General features: G+C 41.2%; 2 protein-coding genes across 2 annotated transcripts; both read left to right on the top strand.

The window, feature by feature from the left end:
- The first annotated feature begins 10,022 nt into the window (after nucleotides 1-10,022).
- On the top strand, nucleotides 10,023-11,518 carry LOC142636661 (uncharacterized). The gene is made up of 4 exons (XM_075810941.1): nucleotides 10,023-10,240; nucleotides 10,358-10,599; nucleotides 10,714-10,792; nucleotides 10,912-11,518. The coding sequence occupies exons 1-4, from the start codon at nucleotides 10,023-10,025 to the stop codon at nucleotides 11,516-11,518; spliced, it is 1,146 nt and encodes a 381-aa protein (XP_075667056.1).
- A 2,545-nt stretch (nucleotides 11,519-14,063) lies between these two features.
- LOC142636652 (uncharacterized) lies at nucleotides 14,064-14,969 on the top strand. The gene has a single exon (XM_075810929.1). The coding sequence runs from the start codon at nucleotides 14,064-14,066 to the stop codon at nucleotides 14,967-14,969; it is 906 nt and encodes a 301-aa protein (XP_075667044.1).
- The last annotated feature ends 6,196 nt before the right edge of the window (nucleotides 14,970-21,165 follow it).

Here is a 21,165-nt window from a genome sequence, read left to right as displayed (position 1 = left end):
TGGGACAGTGGAGCAGTTATCCAATCTTTTCAGCTAAACTCCAAATTTTCGGAAAAAAAAAAATATAAATTATTAATGTAGTTTAGCACGTGGTTTACCCAACAAAATCCCCAACAGGCCTGCTTCAATATTCAAGTTGTGTCAGACCAAGAGTGTAGGTGTTTACGTGACCCAAACCATTCGGCACAGTGCACTGTCATGTACTACTATAATTGACCGAAATAAATTAGGAGGAGGAACTGGTATCGGAAATTGGGACATGATCTACCGACTGTCCTTTGTAATAATAGATTGTTTTCTTTTCTTTTTTAGAAACAAACAAACAATATAATGATATATTATGTTGGATTGTCATGATCTAGCTTTTCTTTGTAAAATTTAACTTCTTCTGTGGTTCTACTGCCCCACCATTAAATTATTGTAGTTATGTGAGTGTGACCATTGACTTTCGGAATGCTATTATGTGTCGGTACTAGAAAGGAAACTTATCTGTTATCAAAAAAAAAAAGAAAAAAAAGAAACTTATCCAATTTTGACTGTGTTGATTGATGTGCCGACAGGCATTGCTACCCTGAAGTGAGTTGATGTGTCGACAAGCTTAGGATGGGATCAAGCTGTAATGATTTTTTGTATTCATGACACAATGGGACGTATCTGAACATGCTTTTTCCTGAGATTTTTATTTTTTAGTTTTAATGAGTTCTCCCTTTCACCCAAAAAATAGGATTCACCACATTCCTTTTATTGCAGCATAAATCTGTCCCTTGGGCCCTAGCAAATAAATATAAAGCTTCTATGCATAATGTGAAATGGAAAATGTAAGACTAAAATACAGTTAGATCCCTTAAAATTTGGAATTTTTTTTTATCATTTATGTTTTTAAAATTTTATTTTATCCTATAAAGTTTAGAATTGTTTTCATAATAGCTTTTTATGTTTCAAAATTTTCATTCAATCACTGTGTATATTTCTTGTGGTGATCACTTTACAAGTATAAGTGTTTGTGGGGTGAGGAGTGAGGAGGGCAAGAGTCAAAATTCAAGTCTCTAGAAGTAAGCTTCACACGTATACACTTAGATTATGTTAGATTAGAATTTTTATCTTATATAAAAAAAATAAAAAAATTTATTTCATTCTATCTTTTAAAGTTTGGACTTGGTTTCATATTGAACCTTTATGTTTTACAATTTTCATTTTCATGAAAGGCCAAATAGATAATTGAATAAAAAATGAATGGTCAAAATGACAATTTTGCAACTATAGGATGCATACTTAGTGCACAAAACTTCCACTTTTGCATGGTTTGAAGGTGTTCTTGGTAGACGATTCTACTCCTTTTATATATATATATATATATATATAGAGAGAGAGAGAGAGAGAGAGAGGTTGGATTCAAATTTCACCTGATGTAACTTTAAGAAATATTACACTAACCAATAATTTTTAATTGAATGTAAATTTTGACAAATCCATCATTAGATTATACTATCTTCGTATATTCTCCATACTTGCAAAATTTCAAGGTGATCAAAGATCAATAGATATATCATCAATCAATTGTTTAAATTCAAGTTTTTTTGGTTTGAAATAATGCAGAAAATATTAGTTTATGGATCAAATAGTAAATTACATCTGATCGGCATGAAATTTGACATGTATGTTAAGAACATATAGAACATGTAATTCAATAGTTGAATTTTCAAAATATAAATTCAATAATAAGTTATTGAACTCAGCCCTATATATATATATATATATATATATATATAGACTCATCAAATTAACGAGTCATAATCAAATTAACCAGTTCCTTAATATTATCCAAAAGGCTGTTGCAGATGTTGCAGCAACCCCTTGTGTTTCAATCCGATGTTGGAGTACTTTACCCAGATGGGAAAAGAATAATTGGATGAATGTTCAACCTTCCAAGCATCTTGTTCTTATTAATGGATATACTCACCAAGGCCAATGGTATGAAGGCAATGCTTATGTTTCCCATAAACATCCTTATGCTCTTGCTGAATGTTGGAGAAGTTACTTTAATAATCGAATTCTTGATGTCTTTGAAGAATTATGGAAAGATTACCATTTCTTTGGCTGTACAGATAGAATTTCTGTTTTTGTTAACAAACCATATACTGCTGCGGTCCGGCACTTACAATGGGTAGAACATGATGACCCAAGAATATTCCTCACAAGAGATCCTATTCACGAACCATTAATGTATTGTGGTTTCTGTAACCAATATTCAACCTATCATGAACATGAATGCAATGATGATTCCCCATGGGATCCCTTTCCAGGAGACCCTTATGTTGGTTACCCGTCTGATACAGCATCTACTTAGAAGCATATTGATCCAGCTAGATGATGTTACTGTTTGTCGACAATACTTTCCTGACAATAATGACCCATTGTTGACTATTCCAAGACTCAAGACAAAATTATTCTGCTGATACTTTTGGCACTACCAGCCATCTTACTTTCGATCTCAAAAGCCGATTTGATTCCTTCCAGATATTGCACTCCTTTTGCCCCTCACGGGTCCTGATGTGAATAGTAAAACGTCATTATTTACTTTGTACTGTTTACTACTTTATTCACTTATATAAGGGGGGTTGTCCCTTATTGTTAAACTCAAAATATTTTTCTAGGATTTCCCTTAGAACTCTCTCTAGGACCTCCTTAGATCAAGATATCTCACTACAAAGCTTGTAACTAGGAACCAGGACTAGCTTTCAAGCCTTGTACTATTTACCCAACCCGTTGATTACCCAACCTGTTGATCAGTGTAATCTTGTTGCTACTACTACTGTAAGTACTTTGATGTATATTCAATAAACAACTGCTGTTTTCAATACTTTGAATTATTTTGATATACAACTGCTTGGCTGGTTCTACCGCCTTACTTTCAATTATTATTTACTTTGAATTATTCCATATATCTGCTATCTGTTGTGCTTCCGCCTTCTGCGCTGTCGTCCTTCCCCCTTTATGGTTATATATATATATATAGAGATGTTATTCCCAAACTTGAACCTGTGACCTGTCGTTTTTGGTGAAAGGTGCTTACAATCGTACCAAAGCCTCAATCTATTTTGAAACGTTAATAACCAAAATGAAAATAACCTCAAACTCTATAGGTCAAAAGTGTACTTTAGTGAAAATATTATAGATAATTCAAAACATAGTCAAGCATATTTAGCTTGAAACTTGTCCTTTTAATTTTTAGTGGGAAAATGCTAATTTCCATGGATATTGAAAATTAGCTTACTTCCACTGCTAAGTAACTTTTACTTAAAAGAACTTCAAAACTTACTAAGTAACTTTTACAAATTGTTGGCTTACTTCCACTACTATTGTGCACTAGAGGAGACACGAGCACAACAAGTGTCAACCATGTGTCCCATTTAGTGTATAAGAGCACTAGATGGTAAGTTTTACTTATTGTTAAGTTTTGATTATTAGGCAAAATTGGCGGTCGCTTAGTATTTTTTCTTTCTTATGGAATTGGAAAACTCACTATTTTTCCAATATAACCAAAAATATTATTAAGCCAAACAAAAAGAACTAAACAATCAAAGGTCCTAACCCATCTTATTCCTCTCAAACAAAATTATAATTTGGAAGAGAAAAGATGCCCATTAGACTTATACCAAGCAGGCCATTTTGCTATTCTATGAGCAAGATCGAGTTTCCTATGTACAAACAAACAAACAAAACCTTAAAATTCAAAGTGTTAACACCTGTCATAAATGTATATGATACATGCTCAAATTCATCTACTCATCTTACCTTCTCTACACATAGCTCCTTATTATGCCTCAAATCAATATGAATATATATATATATATATATATATATATATATATATATATATATATATATATATATATATATATATATATCACATACTATAGATAATTGCAGAAGCCTTTTCTTGCAATTAAGACTGTGCAAACACATAGGAAAAAAGACCCATTTAAAAAACTGCCACATATACAATTAAAAAGTTGCAAAATACCACACATTGCACTGTTTAAAGGCTTTAAACTTTAATGTTTATCTCATACGCTTTAAACTTTAATGTTTATCCCACACGGCTTAAAACAAATTTCGATTAAATTAAAAGATTGAGAGAATTTGTGAGAGAGAGAGAGAGAGAGAGAGAGAGAGAGAGAGAGAGAGAGAGAGAGAGAGAGAGAGAGAGAGAGAGAGAGAGAGCAAGTCACAAAGAGTGGAGAGAGAAAAATCTGAGAAATTTGTCCGCCAACCATAAGACAATCCAAGCCAACCCCTGGACAATTAAATTGTTGCGTGAATTCATGCAACGTTGGAGTCCCAAAACCGTCTTCCTTGCGGAGACTAAGTTAAATAAGAAGAAGACGGAGAAGAGAAGAAGGTCCATGAGTCACCTCAACTGCCTCTTTGTGGTTAGTGAGGGTCAAAGTGGAGGATTAGCAATGATATGGATAAAAGACACTAATTTGGATATCATAACCCAAACCACATTGATGCTATTGTCACTGAATCTGATTTTGGTTTTAAATGGAGGATTACAAGTTTTTATGGGCACCCTGATGCCAATCAAAGGAACAAATCATGGAAGCTGCTTGACAGGCTCAACAATAGGTACCATCTCCCATGGCTCTGCCTAGGAGATTTTAATGAAATCCTGTCTATGAATGAGAAACAAGGAGGGGTATTAAGGTCACAACAACAAATGGATGGCTTTAGGCATGTAATAAACACCTGCAATTTCAAAGATCTTGGTTACAATGGCTCAGACTTCACATGGTGCAACATGAGAGAAGGCAATAACTGAATTTACATGAGGCTGGATAGAGCCCTTGCCACTACTGATTGGAGTAACCATTTCCCAAACACCACGATTCACCATCTCATAGACTCCACCTCAAACCATTGTGCCCTATTAATCACTAATGTCCTCTCTGCCAACCTCTGTTGAAGTGTTGATTCCATTTCAAGGCAACGTGGACACAGAAGGTGGAATGTAAAGAGCTCATTGAAAGAGTCTGGGACTCATGCCTTGACACAAGCACACCTGAGGGCCTCTCACAGGGTCTCAAGTATTGTGCTACTGAGATATCAAGATGGAACCACTTAGTTTTTGGTCACATCCCAAAGAAGATCCACGATAAAAGGAAAGTTCTTAATTATCTGGTTTTAAGAGATTTTGAAACTCAGATTTGTTTTTATTTTAAGAAAAAGTATTGTTCGCATGCAAATTATTGACATTCAAGAAAAAGATTATAACAGTTACATAGGAAAAAAATCATGCTTTAAAAAAAACAATTACGAATCATTCATGTTATGGACGTAAACATTCATCAACATAAAAGGACGCATAGAAACGATAGAGTGAAGGAAATAGCCTCTTGCATGAGCACTCTTTGTTCTTGAAAGGATGTTTTAGGGTTCAAAGAAATTGGTTCAATTCTCTTTGAAACCTAAAAACCCTAATTTTGGCATCTAGTAACTATCTAGGGTATATGCATCCAACATTGACCTTCAACACTGAGTCTAGTTTGACCCAATATGAGGGGTGATGTCAGATAAAGGTGTAGCAGAAATTAAATCTTACTACCTAGGTTCACGCATGTGAAGGAAAGCTGTAAAGCATACTTTAGGAAAGCAGTAAAGCTTCACACATACGAAAATACTTTAAAGCTGGTTTTTGGAAAACCATTTGAAATACATTTTTGGAAAATATTTTTGAGTTTTGAAAATGGTATACTAGGATATAGTAAAAGTATTTTTCAAAAGGAAAGTCCCGGAGGCTAATGCCAATTTCAATGTTTTTGAAAGCCAATGTACAAAGATTAGGATCTTATCAAAAGCTCTAAAGGCTAAACTCTTTAAGTGTCCTCAGTGGAGTCGCCAGTTTGTCAACGCCTCGCGGCTGCTCGACCACCCATTGCGGCGATGCTCGTGCACTTCCACTTTTTTGTGTATGAGGAATGTCATACCTCGAGTGTGTGACTAGAATATGAGTCGATTTTAAGGAAAATACCAAGGGTAAGTGAAGTCGCCACCAATCATTGAGTTTTCCTATGTGTGATTGATCACTTGACTCTATTTGATTTTATTACCAATCCTAGGCTAAAAAAAAGGTCGTTTTCCTAATCTAATGTGGATGGGTAAAAAATCTTGATTCTTGAATTCGAAAGTTTGGTTACGTGTGGGGAAGGTGTTAGGCACCCTACAACGCTTGTCCGTAGACAGTATTTTGTTTTGGTAAAATCATAATTTTCGGACATTGGCAGTTGAAAACAAGCTGTAGGCATTAGCTTTCAGGGCTTTAAGCAAATTGGGCTTTAAGGTTTGGATTTGGAAAGGGTGTGGTCTCGATCAACATTTCCCAAGTGTGTTTTGAATCGTAGCCAAATTTCCACGATGAAAATCTAGCAGCATTTCGCCTAATTTTTGTGGCGAAAATCTAGCAGCGTTTCGCCTCAGATGTGTCATAGCACACAAAACGCTATTCTCACCAAGCTTTTGAAGTGAGAATACGGTAATGGGGATGCTCCGTTTCCACAAAAAAAATTCGGCAGAGTTTCATGTTTGGTGCGCTATGGCACACCAGCAGGGTTTCATGCCTGTGTATATAGCGGTGCCAACATGCTCGTGCTTAAGACGAGTTAGAGCCCCTCAAAGCATTAAACACATTGATATGTGATGCATACACAGGGAAACCGATGTCACTTGATGACATGGATAAAGACAGTCACAGTGTGGTGACTATGCACACAGTATGACATGAATATGCATTTGCAACAAATGCCTTAAGCACATACTCATGCCACAAGGTCAAGAGCACTCATTGATAGAGAGGGTCGTTCACGTAGCCACAAGAGTCCATCATACAAAGTGCACGATCACTCACACACACACGCAGGTGCGCACACACACACACACACACACACACACACACACACATCATGCATCATGCTATCATACAGAGCAGGAAAGTAAAGCAGACATTGCCAACGCTCCAAGGGTATGGCCCAACAAGGTATATGAAATGTAAAACAAACATTGTCATATGCAGGGAATGCGGCCAGAGCAAGGAGCAGGAAAAATAAAGGGTAGAAGGAGAGGGCAAACCCTAATACATGCTTTAGAGGAGGCTTAGAGAAAGAGAGACAGAAAGAGAAAAGCACTCAGGAGGGGCTAGGCCCCCTAATCTATAGAACATTGCCCTTTGTGGGCTTGCATCCTTGCCCTTCTGCTTGCGCCTAGGAGGTCGCACTCCTGCTCCAAGTGTCCATGCTCCATGCGTGTGCATGCAATGATAAAAGAAACAAGTCAGCAGACAAGCAAAGAAACAAATAGAAGGAAAGCACGCTAAAAGACAAACTAGCAAAAGATGCCAAATAGGGCTAACAAACATGTTATCAAACAAAAGAGGGTGTCCTAGAAAGACAAATGTAGGTTTGGATTGGGTGTCCATAGTTCCATGAGATCGGAGTATGGACGACATACAGACTCATGCATGAACATGTAAGTATGCGTGCAAAGAGGCAAATAAGCAAAGAAAGCCAAACAGGTGGCATAAAGCAAGCAAGGCAAGCATAATAACATTACACAGAGCGGAGAAATGTGTGTATCAAGCACACTGACACCACGGAGGTGTATCTCATAACTGGTCACACCCAAACAATCCACAAAAAGGACGGATATAACCACACAAGCAAGTGGCCCCAAAGACCAACAAGCACAAACCCACGAAGGGCATAAAGCATGGAAAACCTAGATCTAGACAGCCAAAAATGGACATAAAGCGTAGAAGCAAGCAAGCATACATAGACATGCATAAAGGAAATGATCCAAACCCTTTGATATAGGCCTAGGTGTATAGATGTAGGCCTAGACCACAAGATCTAGATCTACAGCCTACCAAAATGGCCAAAACACAAGAAAAGGGAGATAACAAGGGATAGAAAGGCTTTAGAAGCACATGGCATAGCAACCAACATGTAGATCTAGAAACATGAACATGGCAAGGAGCACACAAAGATATAGATCTGACCATAAGCATGGCAAAGAACACACAAACAAGTAGATCTAAGCACAAACATGGCACAGAGCACATAAACACATGGTTCTAAGCAAGAACATGGCAAAAAGCACATAAATACATGGATCTAAGCACAAGCACAATATTAAGGCATATCCTAGCCCAAGAAGGCTAGGCCAACATCATTAAAGCATTAAAACATGGTAAAAAACAAGTGGACATGCTTGGAAAGCTATAGAACATGCTAAGATGCAAGATAAAACAAGAAAAAGCTAGGAAAAACAATAAAGCATATTATAAAGCAAGATAAAGCAAAGGGTGTAGATTGTAGCTAAAAAGATACATCTACACCCTTTAAACCTCAAATCTAAGGTCCTAAGACCAAAAAGAGAGGAAAAAGAGTGCAAGAACACTACCTTTTGATTGTTGAGAAAAAAAGAGGAATCAAAGGTTTTTTTTATATGTTTTTGGGAGAGAAATGTAGAGAAAAGAGAGAGAATTTACCTAGAAACCAGCTCTAAAACACCCAATTTTTCTTTTTCTTTTTTTTCGATCTAAGGGGGGTTTGGGGTATTTATAGGCAAAAAGTGACTTTTCAACTCCAAAAGTGGCCACTAGCCAAGCTCTGGGGGCCACTTTGTGGCTGCTGACTTGTAACGGCTTGATGGAGGCCTGCCTAGGCTTGGATTGGGTTGATCTTGGTGTACTTGAAAAGTTCTGGATGTGTAGTTTCTGGAAAGCTAAAGAACTTTGAAATACAACGATTGGATCAAAAGTTATAGCCTCAAGAAGCGAGCTGATGCACCTTGCACGATTTTCAAGATATCTCGACTGTTTTGACTCCTATTTCAACCCATGAATAGTCATCGGAAAGGTAATTCAATAATCTTTTCAATGATGCTAGTTTCAACCCGTTCCGACAGTCAGATCAAAATTAGGGTTTATGGATGCCCTCGGCAGTCAACCTCAAGTCAAACTTGGTCAAAGTTGACAAAAATCACCGAGTAGCTCGGGTTTGATATAGAAACATGAAAAATGTAGTTTTGGGATTATTTTGACCAGTTTTGACTTTCAGTCAACTTAGGGCTGACTATGGGCATTTTGGTCAATTTGACCTGAAATGGCACTTTAAGTACTCCGATGCCTAAACGGGTTGCGCCATGTCAATTTAAGTGTTTCCGCAGCCCCTTGAAAAAAAGTTAATATTTTTGGAAATTTTGGAGTCTGACATGCAATTGAAGGCGGACGAAATACGGTATCTGCACTTAAGTATTAAGAGCATGCCTTTCCAGCTCCTAGTGATCCGAAACTTGAAATGAACAAACGAGAATCACGTTAAATAAGAAAAGTAATTTAATTCAGACTATTGAATTAGAAATGTGGGTTGGAGTCCCTTTAGCTATTGTCTAACATTTCATGTCACAGTCTCAAAGAAAATGTATTATTTATAACTGGTAAGTTTGAACTTTTGGTGCACCTAATTGTAGAAAGTCAACCTTATATGATTGTCACTACGATTTCAAACTCGGACCAATAGACTTGCAAGCTGCACCAAACGAAAAAAAAAAAAAAAAAAGAAAAGAGAAGATATGTTTAAGGACAAATACTCCAACATTCAGATTTTCCTGCATTTTTAAAAATTATCTAAATCTCTTGCATGTTGCACATGTGACATAAACTTGAGTCTATTCCATTGTTTTTCTTTTCTTATAGCTAAAGCATTATTATCTAAATAATATCATTCAGTACCATGGGATTCTAATCCATTGTTAGTGATTACTATGAAGGATTCTAATTTGTCTATATCTATATACTAATAATATAAAATAAAAGGCATGATCATGAAATTTTTTTGTTGGCATCTTCTAATTATGCCATATAAGTCTTAAAATCCACATTTTTCTATGTCATTATAAAATATATTTCTAAATTAATTTTTAAAATTACAAATAGTATACAGATACATGGCTGTGGAACGAGTATGGGCTGCCTTGTGGAGCTTAAAATCCCAAGCAAAATGAAGGTGTTTGGATGGAGAGCTTGTCATGACATTCTGCCTACTAGACTAAACCTTACCAAGCAACGGATCATCTCAGAAAATGCTTGCCTGATCTGTTGCAGAAGCCCAGAATCAACCATACATGCACTATGGGAGTGTGCTGCTACATGGGATGTATGGGCTGGAAGTGTTAAACTTCTGTAGAAGGGCAACAGTGTTCAAGGTGAGATGCTTCACTTGTTGGAGTATTTACTGGACCGAATCTCATTGGGGGAGATGAAGCTTTTCTTGACTCGGGCTTGGTTCATTTGGAATAGGCGTAATGGTGTGATACATGGTGGCAGATTCATTAATCTAGCAAGTCTGAATCGGCGAGTAGCAGAATACTTAGAAAACTACAGGCATGCTCAAGATCAGCCAGCTGCAAAACCAGTTATGCAGACGACCAGGGAAGCATGGAAAACACCTCCAGAATCGGCATTTAAATTGAACTTTGATGAAGCAGTGTTTTCCGAGGTGAACAATTCTGGTGTTGGTGCTATAATCTGCAATTATAAAGGTTAAGTCATGGCTGCCATGTCTGCCATGTCTGCCAGAGGGCCGATAGTGTACAGCAGCGAGGAAGGCAAGCTATTAGCATGTAGAAAAGTAATTGAGTTTGGTATTGATGCAGGTTTTTCCAAGCTTGTTATTGAAGGAGCTAATGTTAATGTTATAAAACCCATCTCATTGCCAATAGTCAATCTGTCTTTGTTAGGGAACGTGGTGGATGCTATCAAACATCTAATTCGAGACTTACAATGAGTGAGTATCAGTCACATGAGGCGTTACGTCATTTTAATTTTTGAAATGGTGTGACACATGGTGGCAGATTCATTGATCCAGCTAGTCTGAATCGGCAGGCAGCAGAATACTTAAAAGACTACAAACATGCTCAAGATCAACCAGATGCGAAACCGATTATGCAGACCAGCAGGGAAGCATGGAAACCACCTCCAGAATCGGCATTTAAATTGAGCTTTGATGCAGTAGTGTTTTCCGAGGTGAATAGGTCCAGTGTTGGTGCTATAATCCACCATTATAAAGGTGAAGTCATGGCTGCCATGTCTGCTAGAGGGCCAGCAGTGTTCAGCAGCGAGGAAGGCGAGCTGTTAGCAGGTAGAAAAGCCATTGAGTTTAGTATTGGTGCAGGTTTTTACAAGCTTGTTATAGAAGGAGACAATGTTAATGTTATAAAATCCATCTCATCACCAACAGCCAATCTGTCTTTATTAGGGAACGTGGTGGATAATATCAAACATCTAATTCGGGCCTTACAGTGGGTGAGTATCAGTCACACGAGGCAAAGTGGAAATAAGGTGGCTCATGTGTTAGCGCATAATGCTAGAAATATTGTTGATGATATGTATTGGATAGAGGATTCTCTCCCTAGTTGTAGAACACTTGTATCAAGATGTTTGTCTTTTATGAATGAATGAATGAAGGTTTCACTTTCAAAAAAAAAAAAAAATTACAAATAGTATAAAACTATATTAGTTAATTCTAATTAGAACTCATCATCTCGATCAAGCACCCCAATACTAACCAAATTGTCATTAAATTAAATTTTATCTTCTTTTGAAAAAAAAATTAATTTAAACTAATATGTTTTTTTTTTGTAATTAATATTTAAATATGTGTTTCTAAATATATTTTGTCAAACTTTTTCAAGTGTTGCACAGTTTAAAGATTAGTAGTATATTAAAGTCGAATCTCAATAAATAAATACGAATTAGATTTTGATTACTCTCAAATTTTCTACCTAGAGTTATACTAATTACATTTCACATGTGTTTTTAATTTTATACCAAATGTCCCTTCAATTTAAACTACTTCTATCTTATTTAAAACCTCGTCAAGTGCATCTAAAACTAGTTCTAGCACATTCTATTCGAGACCATCAAGAAGGTATTCAAGCACACTATTTAAGTTAGAAGGGAGTTGTCTTGACAAATTTTAGAGTATTCTCTAAGTAATTGTGGAATTAGTCGGTGTGAGTATGATTCAAGCCATATACCATCTATAATTTCTAATGTGTAAAACAATTTAATGACCCTGCCTCAATTGTGAATGATGGGACTGACGAAGTTAAGCATAGACGAAGCTGCCTTCATGGACAAACATGACCAGTATCCGCGTCATCAGAAAGAGTTAATGCCATTCAATGGTGCCAATAAAGCCCCAACCGTTACGAGACCAGCTGGACGAAGCGGTGGAAATGCATTAAAGTTCATAACTCCACCATAGACGTTATCAGGGGAGTCATTAACACCCCAACGGCTATAATCCCCAAGGGTATATAAAATCCTCGCAACACCAACACAAGGTACAGAGACAGCATCACAACCTGAACTAATTTATTCTTGATATTTCGATTATTGCCTTCTTTCATACTGACTTTGCCATCGGAGGCATTGTAGCAGGCACCACACCGGTGACCACTTGAATAAGTTCTTGCCCCCGCAGGTTCGTCAAAGTACTGCCAGGAACCATCTGAACGAACCCCAGAGAAACTAACGAGATACCGCTTCATCAGTTTGGCGCTATCTGTGGGAACGACTTTCTCATACAACAAGAACGTGGTTCCTACCAGCTCCAGATGGAATCCAACCAGGACTCAGCGGCCTTGGCACAGCAAGTCCAAAATCTCGCGGCCACTGTCGAAGAACTTACCAGATAGAATCAAGAGATGAGACAGAGGTTACAGCAAGAAGAGAACCGGTCAAGAGCTGTCCAAGAGGACAAAGGGGATAGCCATGGAAGAAGTGACCGATGGAGAACGGTAACCCCAGAGGAACAGCATTCCGACATCCTCCAAAAGATGAGAAATGAGATGGATGAATTAAGAAATGCCATCAAAGAAAAGACCGATCGAAGCCTGGATAAAATGGTCAGAGCGACGGACTCCCCTTTTACCATGGCAGTCTTAGAACGACCGGTACCAGCGAAATTTCGGCTGCCTCAGCTCGAGCCTTTTGACGGGCTCAAGGATCCCCAAGATCACCTTAACACCTTCAAGACGACCTTAGGCCTTTAACAGCCCCCTGATGAGATCATGTGTCGTTCTTTCCCCACTACGCTGAAGGGAGCTAGACGAGAGTGGTTCACGAGATTGCCCACTTCGTCCATCGACAACTTCGAGCGCTAATGCGTTTTCCCGCGCCATTTTGTCCTGGGCAACGCCCCAAGAGACCAGCGGATCACCTACTCACTATTAAGCAAGGAGAGAGGGAGACCTTGCGGTTGTACGTAAAACGCTTCACTCGAGAGACCCTAGAGGTGGACGACGCAGACGATAAGGTCCAGCTGACGACATTTAAAGCAGGGCTTAAGTCTAGAGAATTCGTCGTCTCGCTAGCAAAGAATCCGCCCCGGACAATGGCGGAGATGCTATTGAAAGCTCAAAAGTACATGAATGCTGAGGATTCACTGGCGGCCATCGTAGACGAGGAAAAGCCAAAGAAGGAAGGAAGGAAGGAAGACGAACGCAGGGGACAAAAGAGGGAGCGCCCAAGCCGCTGAGGAGGTGACATTGATAGACGAAAAAACGAGAAAGCTCCACGACCGGTAAAATTCACACCTCTAATTATGCCTGTTGACAAGATTTTGACGCAGATCCAGGATTAATACCACCTAAAGTGGCTGAGACCCTTGCACTCGTCACCAAGTGTGCGTGACAAAAGCAAATACTGCCGATTCCACAAGGATCACGGCCATTACACGGATGATTGCCGAGACCTGAAAGGACAGATAGAAGAATTGATATGAAAGGGAAAGCTTCAGAAGTACGTAAAAAAAGGGGACTCCAGCAGGTTCAAGGAGGGCGACACGAGCCAACGCGAGTCCTCGTCCAAGAATGAGATTCGCCCATCTCAACCACAAGATGTGATCGGGGAGATAAGCACAATAGCAGGAGGACCTTTCATGGGGGGATCATACAAGTCCCTCAAGAAAGCATGCCAAAGGCAAGTAAACAGTGTCCATATGGAACTCCTATTGAAGCAAAGACGGACGAACCAGGATATATTCTTCAGCGAAAAGGACGCAAGGGGAGTAAGGCAGCCCCATAACGACCCTCTGGTGATAGCACTCACAATTGAAGGGTTCAACACTAAGAGGATCCTCGTCGACAACGGTAGCTTCGCAGACATCATGTACCTATCGTCCTTCCAACAGTTGAAGCTAGGTCCTGGTAGATTACGCCCGTTCGAGTCCCCCCTCGTCAGCTTTAGCGGTGACAGAGTATATCCCAAGGGCATTGTGACGCTAAAGGTCACAATAGGCGCCTACCCGAAGCAGCAGACCCGTCATCTGGACTTCTTAGTGGTAGATTGCCCCTCTTCGTACAATGTGATCATTGGGAGACCCACGCTCAACCGGTGGAAAGCAGCAACGTCCACCTACTGCCTAATTATAAAATTCCCAACCGAAGACAGAATCGGCGAGGTAAAAGGAGACCAAGTTTTGGCCAGAGAATGCTACCAGGCCGTGTTGGCTGTAGGAGAAAACCACACATGGACAATCGAGGGAGAAAAAGAAGACAACATGGAAGCCCTAGAAACGGTGGAACTCGTTGAGGGGGAAAACTCAAAGGTGACGAGGATAGGTACGACCATGAGCCCCGAGATGAGGAATGAACTCGTCCGTTTCCTTAAGGGAAATTTAGACGTATTTGCATGGAGTCACGAAGATATGCAGGGTATACCACGCCAGGTAATCCAGCACGAGTTGAAGACAGACCCCGAGAAAAAACCCGTCCAACAGAAACGACGAGTCTTTGCCCCCGAAAGAAACCAAGCAATCACGGAAGAAGTTAGCAGGTTGTTGCAGGCAGACTTCATCCGAGAAGTTTACTATCCCGAATGGTTGGCCAACGTCGTGCTAGTGTAAAAAGCAAATGGAAAGTGGAGAATGTGCGTGGACTTCACGGACCTGAACAAGACTTGCCCGAAGGATAGTTTTCCCCTGCCAAGGATAGATCAGTTGGTAGACTCTACGGCTGGACATAAGTTACTAACATTCATGGATGCATTTTCAGGTTACAACCAGATAAAGATGGCTAAGGAAGATCAGGAAAAAACTACTTTCATCACAAGCCAAGGACTCTACTGCTATAAGGTAATGCCCTTTGGACTGAAGAACGCAGGAGCAACGTACCAGAGACTGGTAAACAAGATGTTCAGCAAGCAAATTGGGAGAAATATGGAGGTATATGTGGACGATATGCTCGTCAAGAGCAAAGAAGAGTTGACTCACCTGGACGACCTGGGAGAGACATTTAATACCCTCCGAAAATACCAGATGAAGCTCAATCCTAGTAAGTGTGTGTTCGGGGTAGCTTCAAGAAAGTTCTTAGGATTCATGGTATCCCAAAGGGGAATAGAAGCAAATCCGAAGAAGGTGCAAGCAATACTCAGCATGGCATCACCCAAGACCGTCAAAGAAGTCCAAAAGCTCACGGGAAGGATAGCTGCACTCAATAGGTTCGTCTCTAAAGCAACGGGCAAATGTCTTCCATTTTTCAAAACGTTGAAGCAGGCTTTCTCCTGGACTGACGAATGTGAAGCAGCCTTTCAAGAGCTCAAGCGTTACCTTGGTAGCCCGCCCATCTTGAGTCCCTCAAAAGCAGGGGAAAACCTTTATTTATACCTAGCAGCATCAGCTACCGCCGTCAGTGCAGCCTTAATTCGAGAGGAAGATAAGAAGCAGCTTCCAGTTTACTATGTCAGTCAAGCCTTTCCGGGAGCAGAGGCCAGGTATCCCAGGATTGAGAAGATCGTTTTCGCCCTAATAGTGGCTTCACGAAAGCTACGACCATACTTCGAAGCACACCCTATCCTTGTAATGACGGACCAACCTATCCAAAAATCCATGAACAAGCCTGAAGCAGCTGGGAGAATGGTCCAATGGGCAATTGAACTCAGCCAGTTCGACATCGAATACCATCCCAGAACGGCCATCAAGGCGCAAGCTCTAGCAGACTTCATAGCTGAGTTCACCCTTCCAGAAGATGACGATGGCAAAGATGAGGTGGAACGGTGGATGATTCAGACTGACGAATCGTCAGCCCAAAAGAGGGGAGGAGTAAGGGTCATTATAAACACCCCCAATGGAGAAAAACTCCAATATGGAGTCCAATTAAAATTCCCGGCAACCAACAACGAGGCTGAGTACGAAGGTATATTGACGGGACTGAGACTTGGCAAAGCCCTTGGGATTAAGAACCTGCTTATTCAGAGTGACTCGAAGCTGGCAATAGGGCAGATCCGAGAAGAGTATGAGGCGAAAGAAGAGAGGATGCAGAAGTACCTCAAGCTGATTAAACATTTAGCCTGTGGGTTCGATAAGTTGGATTTCGTTCGGATCCCGAGAAACCAGAATGCGGCGGCAGATGAGGGCGGCAGAATGGCCTCGTCTGAAGAAGAACCAACGAACAGTGAAATTCTCATGGAGATTCAGAAACACTCCAACATCGAAGAAGTCCCAGTATTCTCCATCTAGAACATAGGTGGTTGGATGGAACCGATCGTCTCATATCTTCAAGACGGGCATCTCCCTCGTGACTCAGTGGAAGCCAGGAAGATTCAAGCAAGAGCAGCTAGGTTTACAATTTTGAATGATACCTTATACAAAAGAGGGTTTTCCCTGCCTTATCTGAAGTGTGTCGACGAGGAAGAAGCCAAATACGTCCTTCACGAAATCCACGAAGGGATTTGTGGAGACCACGCCGGGCATAGATCCCTGGTAAGCAAAGTTGTTAGAACAGGATATTTCTGGCCAACCATACAAGCAAACGCCACGGAGCTCATCAAGAGGTGCGATAAGTGCTAGAGGTTCGGGAACGTCCAGAGGCTGCCAGCAGAAAAGATGATGACGATTACCTCCCCGTGGCCATTCGCACAATGGGGGATTGATATAGTCGGCCCATTACCCCAAGGAAGAGGACAAGTAAGGTTCCTGCTCGTCGCTATCGACTACTTCACTAAATGGGTCGAAGCAGAAGCAATGGCAACAATCACAAAGGCAAGAATTTGTAGCTTCGTGCGGAGAAATATAATTTGCAGGTTCGGGATTCCGCGAACAATTATTTCAGATAATGGCCGACAGTTCGACAGCCAGGGATTCAGGGACTTCTGCTTAGGGCTAGGCATCAAGAATAAATTCTCGTCACCTGGACACCCGCAGTCAAACGGACAAACGAAAGTAACTAATCGAACACTGCTAAGAATCATCAAAGCCCGGCTAGACGAAGCTAAGGGCGCGTGGCTGGAAGAATTGCCCAATGTCTTATGGGCCTACAGAACAACGGCAAGAACCCCAACGGGAGAGACGCCTTTCAGGCTCACTTATGGCACTGAAGCGGTAATCCCCGTCAAGGTGGGTATGACCAGCACCAGGTGAGAAGTGTTCCACGAGGAGAACACCGACGACCAACTTCGAATCAATCTAGATTGCTTAGACGAGGTAAGAGATAAGGCCTTGAACGTGACGATGAAGTACCAACAGAAGATGACTGAATACTATAACAAAAGGGTCAAGCTCAAAAGGCTAGGAATTGGCGACCTCGTCCTACGCAAGGTGACTACTGCAACTAAAAACTCCGCCTATGGGAAGCTCGGTCCCACGTGGGAAGGACCTTACAGAGTCGTGCACTACTCCCGGCAAGGTAGCTATCATTTGGAGACCCTAGACGGACAAAAACTCTCGCGACCCTGGAACATAGAACACTTGAAGAAGTACCACCAACAGATGTAAATCAAGAATGTACCGATTCCTCAAAATTAATGAAATAATGGTTCAAATAATGTGTTCATACAGGTACCGCCAATAGAAAGTCCCGGAGACCCGGTACCAAAAAAAAAAAAAAAAATTGCCTCAGTAATAAGATTCCCCACAGACGGATGTACATTTTTGACGAAAGCAAAAACAAAAATTTGCCTAAGTAATAAGATTCTGCACTGACGGATGTACATTACTGATGAAGGCAAAAACAAACGCCTTACTAAAGGAAAATGCTTAAGTAATCACGTTCCAACTAGATGAACATACATTACTGACGAAGACAGAAGAATTAACATACAGGAGAACATGTGTAAGTAGATACGATGAAAGCCTAAAAACCAAAGGCCATTGTTTATACAAAAAAAAAAAAAAAAAAAACCCATAAACATTGGGCTAAAAATGCACATGAAAATTTTTAAATGTCCTAGAAATTGAGCCTTAAAAACATATCAGGCACCTCAAAAAAAAAAAAAAAAAACAAAGAGAAACTTCTTGATAACAAGTTCAAACATCCAGAGCGGCATTGTCTTCAGCTGGGGCATCGAGGGCAGAGGCATCGACGACACGAGCATCAAGAATGTCTCCAGGAGCTTCAGCTACGGCGGCTTGGGCAGCCTCGTCAGCAGAGATCTCCCTATCGACCTCCTCCATATCCAGCGCCTCCAAATCTACCCCGGAAGGATGCTTAATGCAATACCTCCTCAAGAGCTCGAACCCTTTAAAATACCAGCTGAAGAGCACGGAGTTGTACTCCTCAGTCTACTGGAAGCCCTCGATGGCCCTGGAGGCGACGACCTTAATTTTTTCCTTCACAGCTGCGAGCTGCTCATCCTTTTCCAGAACCAGCTGCTGCTCAACCTTAAGGTCGTCACCCAGCTTCTTGACCTCTTCCTGGGATTGGTGAACATCCTCCATCGCGGTTATCAGATCCCTCTTCAGCTTCGAGTTCTCCATCTCCAGGACTTTGATTCGAGAAAGCGAGGACTCGACCTTGGCTTCCGGAGCTAGATACTCCGCTGAAAGATGAACAGTTTCCCCCAACACCTAAAAAAAAACATGCGAAGGAATAAATAAGAAGGGGGGCATATATGTAGATGCGTCATGTAAAACAAGTAGGTTACCTGGACGAGCTTATGGATGTGACGACCCATCAACTCATTTGGGGTCAAACCTGAGAACACCTTTAGGTCCTCAGCAGTCACGACCCCATGAGCCCGAGCCGTCGCCAACTTCTCGTTGTCCCAAATAATGGACGAGCAAGCGGCTTCCTTTCCTCTGTCCGATGTACGAGGCCTTTTGGAAGCAGGTGTTGGGATCTCTTCAACCGAGGTAGCTGGAGAAGCGTCCTCGTTGTCTCGGCACCCGACACCACGGGTGTGGTCGAAGCCGTCGGAGTAACAGAAGAGACTTTCCCTTTTACACGAACCACCTTCTTCCCGAGGTTGGATAAAGGTTCGTCTTTCTTAGACCTCATTTTCTCGTACATACCCTTGTTGAATTTCGTCGTCATCTCTGCGAAAAAAAAAATTTATAAGAGAAAGAGCAAGTCAAACAAGTACAGCCACAGGGTCGAGTCTGACGAACTCAGAAGCTTACTCTTCTTTCCCTCGATATCAAGGCTCCGCAAGACGTAGGGAGACGGATCGGGGCCGAGGTTGTAAAAAGCAAGTGTCCTCGGGTCTACTAAGTCGTCCCAGTTTTCGATGGTCTGGGAATACGTGATGGCTGCCTCAACGCGCTCCTGGTACCTACTTTTCAGCTTTGGCCTTCGTTTAACTGCACAAGAACGAAGAAAGTTAGTAACAATAACTTCAAAAAAAAAAAAAAAACGAGAAAGGAGACTGACGCACCTAAGGCCGGGGTTCCCCACCGACGAAGCAACCTAGGGATCTCATCCCAGTCCTGGCTAGAGGGAGTCTCAAAATCGTCCCCAGACACAAACACAAATCTGGACTTCCAGTACCTGAAGGACGAAGGTAAGCCCTTGACGATCTTGGTTCTTCTCTCCCAAAGTACTAGTTCATAATACCCGTACTCTTTGGACTCTTTTAGACGGTATAAATAGACGAGCTCGTTTACCTTCATCATATCCCCGTTAGCAGCCAACCATATTTCCATACAGTTGACCACTATTCTCCACGAATTGGCCATAAGCTGCCCAGGGGCAATCCCCCGATATGCCAGGAGCTCCATCACAAACAGGTGGACAGGAAGCCTAAGTCCACAAGTAAAAGCGGCGTCATAGAAGCATACTTCACCTAGGAAAAACTGGCAAGCCCTATCATCGTCAGTAGGGCGACGAACACGAACCCGCTCTGGAAACTGAAACCTATCCCTAAACCGACTGACGGTGTCTGAATCTAACCCGCACGGCTCCATGAGGGCATGAAAAGCCCTAACCTCTCTAAAGGTCGAAACGGCTGTATCTCCCTCCATAGGGCCGTCACTAGACGACAACCCAGTGTCGAGATCACTAGACCTAACTTCAGACATCGATTGCGGCTCCCTCACCAAGCCTTCGAACCAATCGATCGACTCTTGGAGCAATGGAAACAAGTCACCTAAAACAATGCCTAAACTGCTACCCTAAAAAAAAAACCCCTCAAATTGGGAAAAGCGCCCAAAGACCCCCCTAAGCGAGCAAAGAGAAAAGAAATTGAAGGACAAGCTTCCCTAACCTCTAAATTACTGACCATGAACTCCCAGGCTAATAGGAAAATACTAAAATTCCCACAAAAAAGAGGGGGAGAAACAAACAAGAACACAGAAAAAACCAAGAAACAAAAAACCAAAAAGAAATCAGATACTTGCGAAGAAGAAAAAAAGAAGAAGGAAGAAGAAGAAAAAGCTTACCTCAAAGAAGAGAAGCGAGAAGCCCAACAGCCAAGCAAATACCAAACTCGGAAAGAAGCAAAGAAATATACGAAGAGGGTGCTCAGAGGAGATGAACTGAAGTTTGAAAGAAAATGATAGGTAAAGTACAAAGAAAGGAGTTTAAAAACCAAATGGAGGTGAAAACCGAAAATCGGCGGGAAACCCAAGGGTCAATCCCTCTCCAGCCACATCACGCCATGTGGCCACGACCCACGTAACGCCGCCACCATGCATTCAATGCGGCACGAAATCCCAAAGGACAAAAAAAAAAAACTGTTCGGCTTCCACAATCGTCACCAACGACCATGAAGCCCGGGGGGCATCTGATGGGACTGACGAAGTTAAGCATAGACGAAGCTGCCTTCATGGACAAACATGACCAGTATCCGCGTCATCAGAAAGAGTTAATGTCATTCAATGGTGCCAATAA

Source organism: Castanea sativa, chromosome 1, assembly GCF_040712315.1.
Source record: "Castanea sativa cultivar Marrone di Chiusa Pesio chromosome 1, ASM4071231v1".
Taxonomy (NCBI): domain Eukaryota; kingdom Viridiplantae; phylum Streptophyta; class Magnoliopsida; order Fagales; family Fagaceae; genus Castanea; species Castanea sativa.
The sequence above is the reverse complement of the archived record's forward strand: the minus strand, read 5'-3'. Positions and strand labels throughout refer to the sequence as shown.